Genomic DNA, 8,871 nt, shown 5'->3' on the forward strand with positions numbered 1-8,871 from the left:
TCCGCGCATGCCTGGCCGGCGTCGCCGGCTGCGTCGACGTCGACGAGCTGCGCCGCCTCGTCTGGGCGCACGGCATGCCGCACGTCGCCTGGGCGAGGCCCATGGCCTGGAAGCTCCTCGTCGAGTACCTCCCCCCGGATAGGGCCTTCTGGGAGCGCGTGCTCAGCGCCCGCCGCGCCGCCTTCTGGGCCCTCGTTGCAGACGTCACAGTTAACCCCACGAACGCCCCGCTGTGTGAGGGAGATCACCCGCTGAGTGAGAAGAATGATAGCCAGTGGAGGGAGTACTTTGAGGACGCGGATTTGCGCCTCGTCATTCGGAAGGATGTCATGAGGACCCATCCGGACTTGCATCGCATGGCGAGGCTGTACGAGAGCCTTGAGAGGATCCTGTTTGTGTACGCAAAAGTCCACCCGGAGTTCAAGTACCGCCAAGGCATGAACGAGCTGGCGGCCCCGTTCCTACTCGTGTTCAGCGAGGACCGCAGGGCGGATTTGTCGGACGTGGAGGCCGACGCCTATTTCTGCTTCGATATCGTCATGACCGAGGTCAAGCGGTGCTACGCCGTGGTCGAGACGGACACGGACGGCATCGAGCGCCAGCTGCGCGAGTTCCGCGCCCTGTTCCGCATCAAGGACCCCGAGCTGGAGCGCCACTTCGAGGACCTCAAGATCGAGACTCGCTTCTACGCCCTGCGCTGGCTCCGCCTCTGGCTCGCGCGCGAGTTCGCCATGCCGGACTTGCTCCAGCTGTGGGATTCGTTCCTCACGTCCGAGCAGAGGCTCGGATGGGTCAGGTACGTGTGCGTCGCCATGCTCATCCGCATTCGCGAGGCGCTGCTCGCAGCCGATTTCGTCGAGTGTATCAAGCTGTTGCTGCATTATCCGCCCTGCGACGTCGCAGAGATTTTGAGAACCGCCGACCGCTTGCGCACGTCCAACGTCGTCATTGTAAGGAAGGCCAAGAGGCAAGGGCAAGGTGGATTGTAAAGTTTTGGTAGTTTGTAGTCGATAGTCGTTAGTCGATAGTCGGTAGTCGATAGTCGGTAGTACGGTAGTAGAGACAGGCGGCAGCTGGCACTCTCGATGAATGTGTGTACAGGAAGGAGGGATGGCCCACTCCGGGGCGACATGTAATAAAATTTATTCAAACTTGTTTTCGTTTTCATTTCCTTTGGTGTTGCAATCCATGGTCTCCCTCATCCACTAACAGCGAAGTCAACCTCCGACACACAGGCCCGATCGCTCCCAACCCCCAACCTGCACGAAAAGCGCCACGCGCTTCTACGAGTCGTCGTGCCGCCACGCCATGGCGTCTGCAATCCGCTCGCTGGTCGCCGAGGCTCGCTGGCGTGGCCTGTGGGGCACCGTCCGCGCCATCAAGATGAACAAGATGGGAACCATGTCCTGCTACGGTACGTCCTCCCTGTCCGCCACCCCTACCCCTCCCCCATCTCTTCCGCCGCCAGACTCTAACGGCAGACGCGCCGCGTTGTGTGCGCGAATGGGAATTTACGCAGTCGGCGAGGACACGTTTCAAAACCGCTACTTCGAGGACAGGACCGAGACGTACGGTCGTGATCGCTGGGTCGAGTACGTCGACGAGCGCAACCCGGACAGCCTCAAGGTCGAGCCGGAGTGGCATGCCTGGCTTCATCACAACACCGACGACGCTCCGTCGCAACACCCGCTGCCGAGGCCGGTGTATGAAAAGCCGAGTAGCGGCAACCCCACGGGCACCCGCGACGCGTATGTGCCGCCGCACCACCGCCTGTCGAAGAAATTCGACGGGAATGCATCGGAAAAGTACGAGACTTGGGCACCGCAAGGGCGGAAAAAGGCGGAGGGCGGAAAGCCGGATAGTGAGGATAAGGTGCTCGACTTAAAGTGAGCCGTGGGAAGTAGGATTTTTGCTGCAGCTTGCGTTTTGTTGCTTGCGTCGGAGAGGACAACGGCAGTGGCTGGTGCGCGGTTGGAAGGGCTGAGCTGGGATTGATGATGCTTTGCGCGAAGATTCTGCGGGTACGGAATCAGTAATCTGAGCGCGACGCTGGTGCTGACTTTGTCCGTGATGAGGACTAATCAGGTGTCAATTTTGTTTGCTTTAAGCAGCGCCATGTTTACCATAATACATGCTTCACTTCTTCTACCACCAATTCCCGTCGGGCATTTGCGTTGCTCGCATCTTGGGCGTCTTTTAGCAGACAAAGAATTGATGTTGGACGACGTCGTCCTGCGATGCAAAGACTAAAAGGTTAGTTTTGCTCATGCGCCTCTGCTTCCACCCGTTCCTTTAACGCGTCATTCAAGCCCTTGTAGCTTGCCTCGAGCGTTTCCTTTCCAAGAATTCTAGTTACGAAAGGTCCTAGAATGCCCGACCAATCTTCCCCATGTGTAAACACACAACCGGTCTCCGTCTCCTCGATTGTGAAATAATGCTCGCCTCTACAAACGAAGGCCGCCAGGAAAATGCCAGCCCACCGCAACTCCTTGTTGATATCGTTGACCAGTATCGTTGGCTTGAATGTCATCGGCGCTCGAGTGCCGATCTTCACGTCTGCTTCGATTGTTTCCCCAACAGATGGCGTGCCGGATATTTGAAGAACCATCGGGTTCCACTCCTTGTATGCGGGGAAATCCATAAGTACTTGATACACAGCGGATGGCGGTGCGTTGATGTTGGTTTTGACTAGGATGCTTGCCATAGTGGGAATGTACCCTTCGAAGGGTAGTATGCTCAAGCAGTGGTGCACAATGGAACGCGTCCCGTCGTTATACTTTTGCCGCAAATCGGAAACGGTTTGGTCTCTAGGATGAACGGTTTGCGAGTGCGGAGAAAACGTTGCTTTGCGTCGTAGCTAATCACGAAAAGGGGATGCTTCAATCACAAATTGTGTTGTACCAAGGGTACTGCGAGTTGCGAATTGAGGATGCTCTCTTAAAGGAGGCCCTCAAGGACAACGTGGATACATACAGCGCATGGCAGCACATGGGGGTTGACTTTAAAAAAACTTGGCATCGAATAAATTATTTGTATGACTGCTTCGTCAATAAAACATGCATCGCACTTTCTGTACACTCTCAAGCAAACTACTGGTAGCTGAAGATGGTTCCCAGCTCTCCACCAGCTTGGTCGTCACATTCCCGCAACCTTGCCCATCCCAGTTCGCATCGGTAGCATGACGACCCCCAACACCTCTTATCATCTCGGCGTGGCAGTAGGATGTCCCCATGGGATACTTTCCCGCCGTTCAAACCCGTGAACAAAATCAGTCGATATATGGGCGTCATCGTCCACAGATTTCAAAGCCGCGTTCGCCAGCCGCCGTCTCCGTCGCGTTCGTACGCAGCACGCGCACACCAGAATAAGCGCCACTGAACAAACGACAGCAGCCGTAGCGACCCCGGCCATAGACATGCCGCCCATACGCTCCGTGACACCGCCATCAGTCTCCAACGAAGAAAAAGATGGGTCCGCGTCCGCGGAAGACTCCGGTAGAGGCTCTTCTGACGGTGATGGTGGTATGGGTGTCTCAACTATTGGCATTGGGCTTGGGGAAGGGAAGAACGGCGGTGTGCCGACGTCCATCCCTTCGAGGTCCGTTTCCGGGTCTGTGCTTGTCGATCCCACATTGTCGACGGTTATCATGGTTGGTTGCGCAGCGCTGCCTGAGACCGATGTTGACTCCCCAGGGTCGGTGTCACCCTGACTGGCAACTGGACCGATGGCATCTGCGAGAATTTCTGGCACCGAAGCGCGAGAAGCAGACGCCAAGATTGGCGTGCCGGCCGCTGCGAAAAGGAGTGAGAGAAAGATAAATGCAGCGCATGCCAGTTGAAGGTGGCACTTTGGTCGACGGCCACACGCGCGCGCCAGATGCATTGCCGGGAGGTTGCGCGAAGATGAGGCAATCACGCCCGAGAGTGGAGCGAGAGATTCGTCGGCGGCCTTGCGAGGGCTGTTAAACGCGTCACGAGTGCGGCGCAGTGAGCAGTGGCTTTCCGTATTTGAAGAAGAGGAATAGATTCGACGGACATTGGGTCTGGTTGCGGCATGGTCATGACGGATAGGGGAGATGTCTGGTCTTGTGTTCTGTTGGCGTGCGATGAAGGCCAGATATAACGGCCACAGAGCTAGAGTTGCAAACGGCACCAGAGACGCGCAGTGTCATTCAGGCGAGCATGGCTGGGCAGCCCTCTGATGGAGAGAGTCGGCTTGCTCTCCAACCGTGTACGGCTACAATCAGGGGGCTTACAATGAGCAAATAGCGGGGCAGGACCCGTTCAACAGGGCGTGTGGGCCAGCATCGCTGGAGCAAAGGGGCTGGGGCTTCTCAGTACTTTCTCTTGTGGCGCTGGTGAGTGGAATGACCGCAAGTATGTTCTGCGTGAGTTAGAAGACATGGAAGAACGTGCCGGGACATTTGATTCAGAGTTTCCAGAAATTAGGGCGGTTGTTGGCTGCGTTCTGGAGGACGTGTCAAATCTGGCCCCGGGAATGAATGCGTTTGTTGGACTACTTTCTCGTCCGTCTTTCTACTTCAAATCAATATTAGTTACTACCCTTCGAAGAGTATCTTCGAGTCTTGCGTCCTCTCGTCGCCAAAGATGCAAATATACCAGAGCAGAATGTTATACAAGTAATGTTATAATATAAAATATATGTTGCGTAGCTATGACTTTGTCATCCTCAAAACAGCGAATGGAAGACCCTGAATCCTTGTACTTGTACTTGTACCTGTGCTGTACAGGACATGGTGTGGAAAGAAAACGTGCTGAACTCGCACTCAAGTGCGAGTCTCTCGTCTTGAAATGGCTTCGAAGGGTGCACCCTCGGCGTTGTCTTCTTAATGTAACGGAGGCACAATATCTCATACAGCGGGGTACTGGCAAGCTTGACAACGAGGATGTGACGTCATGTTGTTGCCGCCAACATCACGTCGACAACTGTGACAACTGGATAGTGCAGTTCACCGCCTCGACGAGATTGGCGGGAAATTCAAAGACGCTGCGCTCTTAAAAATGTGGATGAAAACAACACAGTCAAGCCGTGCAACATTGGAGATAGGTCATGCAACGCACTTCGTCACACAGGGTTGCTCCTTCTTCTTCACACTTGAAGAAATCCCACGCCACAGCTCAACGTCTTCTCGCGGATACCGTCACGATCATTTTGTAGAAAAGAAACAAGAAACTCCCATGTCACAGGGTCTCAACAGGAGCGGCGTTCCTCCCACCTGACGACGAAAATAATGCTCAGTATAGGTTCAAGTTCTGTCAGATTTCCACAGAGACAGGAGGCTAAAGAAGAAAACAAACGTCGCAGAGGTCCGCTCCTCTTTAGCGAAACCCGATTTGAACGCATACTATGTACGTCCAATCAACACACAACAAAGGAATCGCACGATATGCACACCATGCTTCTCCTCACACGATTTTTGTTCCTCTTGTTTCGTTGCCGCACCAGCCGTACCCCCCAGACTCCAGTTCGGCCTGCTTCGCTGGACGAGTGAGTTTGACGTCTGCGACAAGGCTACGTTGCTCGGCAAAGCCCTTGACGTCATGGTTGCCTTGTATTGTGAACTGTTACTACAGCTATCAAAAACATCAGCGTCACGCGAGCGGTTCATACAAGCCCCTACTGAATTCATGGTTGCACCTATGTACTATTGCGATCGACTTCTTGATGGGATTGTGCATTCCATCGCCGACGTAAGAAAAAATATCAACCGCCTCAACGAAGAGCTTGGCACGCTTCACGTAAAATGCTTGCAGAACCGCAATGCAGCGCAAAAGGTGTGCCAAGAGGTTGAGATGGACGCGAAACCTGAAATGGATACATTTATCGAAGAAAGAAAGGCAAAGTAAGTATACGCGTAGGGCGCAAACGACTAGACGTTTACATGCGCGATCCTGTGCTTAGTACCCCCGTCCTTAGGATATATGTCTGACAACCCTAAGTCACAGAGTTGCGGTATTTCGAGAGCTGTCGGAGAGAATTCGCAGCGTGCAGAGTGGAGAAAACATGTATCGCTTTCTCGACAAGCCATGGTGCCATTCGTCAGCAGTTTGTTCGCAACTTGCCACCCAAACGACAACAGCTCTCCCCGCGACGTCGAATCGGAAGGCATATGAAAAGGGGCCTCCAGAAGAACCCAGGAAAATGGACAGTGAAACCACTGACAAGGAACAGGCGGATCGGAACACCGAGGACTGTACTCCAGAAAATGCCGGACCGAGGCAACCTGTTGCAGGCTCTCTACACTTGCCGCAAGAGCTATCGGTACCGGAGACACCAGAGCGGCCGCGTCCACTGAATTCTGCTGAACCCCCTGTTACGCAGGTTTCTTCCCCAAGAAAAACGAGAAGTCTATCGAGCAGGAAACGAGCTAGAGAGGCAAAAGCTCATGTTGAAGATCCGCCCGTTGCAAGAAACTTAATCCAACGTGCCTTAGAGTCGAGCGAAACGGATACTCCCCCGGGGCCAAAGACCGCTAAGAAAGGATCAAAAAAGTCTCATCTCGCCGAAACAGTGGCTATAGAAGCACGCCGCGAGGGCTCCAAAAAGGGCAAGGACCATGTCATGAAAGACGACGATGAGGAGGATCCACGGGATTTTGAAAGGGACAAGACCCGTTAAAGAAGACGACAATCGGGGCTTCAAAGTGGCCAAACAGTTAGTGATTTACAAAAGGCCATTTCTCCAAAGCTACTGCCAGACAAGGCCGTCTCAAGCGATAGCCAATAAATACAAGAAGCGACGACTTCATGGGCGACCCGCCTCACGCTTTCCGAAATAGAATTTGTCGCGCACTTGCTTCGCATTCTGCCATGTTTGGGTAAGCTTTTCTGGCATTGCTCGGCGCCGATGCCATGTAATTATTGTTACTGCGACATTTTTGAAGTCATGAACGAGGGAATCTCATGACCCATTCACGTTAATTCTAGCACTGCATTCGCGAAACTGTAGCACTTCTTCACGCGACCGCTTCTCTACATTCCCCCCTGAGGTGCGTCTACAACCGGCTGCGAATTTTCCTTGGCAGAAGAGTGAAAGTGATCATGAATCTTCTTTGCCAAGGCGGGTCCTATCCCTGTAACCATTTTGAGTTCCTGTTCAGAGGCTTGCGCGACAGCTTCCGAGCTGCCCTTGAAGTGCTCCAAGAGTACCGCACGCTTAACAGCCCCAAGACCCGCAATCGAGCCGAGCCCCGAGGTCAACACTTGCTTTCCTCGACGCCGACGGTGAGCCCTGACAGCAGTACGATGAGATTCGTCTCTGATCCGACAAACCAAACGTATTCCATCATTCATAAAGTGCGTCTGTCTCTCGTTGTCAAAATTGATACTCTGCGATTTCCCATGCACAAATATCTCCTCCTCACCCTTGGCAATGCTGATAACGGGCAAAATATCCTTCAGTCCGACTTCCTCCAACGCATCAGCTGCAGCGCTCAGTTGGCCCTTACCACCATCTATGACTAACAGGTCTGGAAGTGAGGAAGATGCAAGGGCATTTGACATGCTTCCGACAGGCAAATTCCGAAATCTCCTCCTCAGAGTTTCGCGAATTGATTCAAAGTCATCGGGATGCCCCATTGATGAGGAATCATCATTGAGATAGTATCGGCGGTACTCTGCAGGAGCCGGCAAACCGTCTAGAAAAACGACCATAGATCCCACAGCGTTGGATCCGCCCGTGTGGGAGATATCATACCCTTCAATTCGATGCAGAGGCACAGTGAGCGATTCAATCTCAGAAGACCGAGTTTGTGTTGCCTGATCCACATGCGCTTCATGGCCTCCCGCGTCCGCCCGGTCAATGTTTTCCGTTCTATTGCTACTCGCAAGATGGGGAAAGTACGAACTCAGAAAATTCGATAGATCCGTCACATCACGATAGACATCTAGAGCTCGTTGCGATTCCAGCCGCAGCTCAGTATCGGCATTATGCTGCACAATACGCATCAAGGAGGCGGTATTCGACCCCGGCAACCGTATCGAAACGGCCTTGCCTCTCTTTTCCGAAAGCGCCTGCTTCAAAACATCGGCATCAGCAACTGGACTACTGACGACGACCTCCTCGGGAATTTCCATGGGATGCGCGGCCCCCGCATAATGCGATGTAAGCACGGCGTTGAGCAACTCGCCTGTCGCCGACGCGCCCTCATGCGGCACGACCGAAAAAACAAGCCTCGAAATCACCTTGCCGCCGCGAACCTGAAACAAGACGACCTTGCCCGCAACAACCGAATGGGCAATACTGAAGACATCACGCGAAACAAACGGGTCCATCGCGACAATACTCGCGGCCTCCTCCGCCTCGCGGACAAGCTGGCGTCCCCCGGGCTGTGCGACGTCCTCCCCTAGACCGTGGGCGTAAAACACGCGCTCGATAGTAGCAATGCGATCGCGACACTCGGCCGCTCGTTCATAATGCATAGCAAGGGACAAGGCGTTCATCTCCTCGCGCATCTCCTCGACAACTTCCTCGACCCTGCCCCGGAGCAACTTATCGACCTTGGCAATCGTCTTGCCGTAATCTTCGGGCGGGATGAGCTCCTGACATACGCCCGGGCACCTGCCGAGGTCGTAGTTGATGCACGGCCTGTCCGCAAACAATCTCCGCGGGCGCTGTCTGAGCGGAAACACCGAGTGAATACAGGCCAGGACCTGTCGCAACCTGTGCTCATTCGCAAACGGCCCGTACAGGGCGTCCTCCTCCCTCTTCTTCCTGCGGGTCCTCGTGACGACGATGCTGGGGTAGGTGTCGGAAAACGTGATGAGGGCGTACGGATGGCGACGGTCGTCCTTGAGCAAGACGTTGTACTTGGGGCGATGCTCTGCGACGAGGGCGGCCTCGAGCGCGAGG

The 8,871-nt window shown here is 54.2% G+C and overlaps 3 protein-coding genes; 1 reads left to right on the forward strand and 2 right to left on the reverse strand.

The window, feature by feature from the left end:
• Positions 1 to 880: 880 nt before the first annotated feature.
• On the reverse strand, positions 881 to 1,168 carry CHC_T00000606001 (hypothetical protein). The gene has a single exon (XM_005710220.1). It carries the CDS (start codon positions 1,166 to 1,168, stop codon positions 881 to 883), a length of 288 nt encoding a protein of 95 aa, XP_005710277.1.
• Positions 1,169 to 1,308: 140 nt separating this feature from the next.
• Positions 1,309 to 2,862, forward strand: CHC_T00010112001 (NADH:ubiquinone oxidoreductase). XM_005710221.1 is given in 3 exon segments: positions 1,309 to 1,414; positions 1,520 to 1,890; positions 1,891 to 2,862. 2 exon segments carry the CDS (start codon positions 1,309 to 1,311, stop codon positions 1,888 to 1,890), a joined length of 477 nt encoding a protein of 158 aa, XP_005710278.1. The 3' UTR covers positions 1,891 to 2,862.
• Positions 2,863 to 2,982: 120 nt separating this feature from the next.
• On the reverse strand, positions 2,983 to 3,882 carry CHC_T00000608001 (hypothetical protein). XM_005710222.1 is given in 2 exon segments: positions 2,983 to 3,201; positions 3,202 to 3,882. The coding sequence occupies 1 exon segment, from the start codon at positions 3,880 to 3,882 to the stop codon at positions 3,202 to 3,204; it is 681 nt and encodes a 226-aa protein (XP_005710279.1). The 3' UTR covers positions 2,983 to 3,201.
• Positions 3,883 to 8,871: the final 4,989 nt, after the last annotated feature.

This window comes from Chondrus crispus, genomic scaffold (genome assembly GCF_000350225.1).
Source record: "Chondrus crispus Stackhouse genomic scaffold, scaffold_534, whole genome shotgun sequence".
Lineage (NCBI taxonomy): Eukaryota > Rhodophyta > Florideophyceae > Gigartinales > Gigartinaceae > Chondrus > Chondrus crispus.

Bases quoted from the DNA above. Each gene is read 5' to 3' on its own strand.
- CHC_T00000606001 (XM_005710220.1), bottom strand. From the start codon at position 1,168: ATGAAAACGAAAACAAGTTTGAATAAATTTTATTACATGTCGCCCCGG.
- CHC_T00010112001 (XM_005710221.1), top strand. From the start codon at position 1,309: ATGGCGTCTGCAATCCGCTCGCTGGTCGCCGAGGCTCGCTGGCGTGGC. The intron at 1,415-1,519 runs GTACGTCCTCCC...GAATTTACGCAG, and splicing joins GGGAACCATGTCCTGCTACG to TCGGCGAGGACACGTTTCAA.
- CHC_T00000608001 (XM_005710222.1), bottom strand. From the start codon at position 3,882: ATGCATCTGGCGCGCGCGTGTGGCCGTCGACCAAAGTGCCACCTTCAA.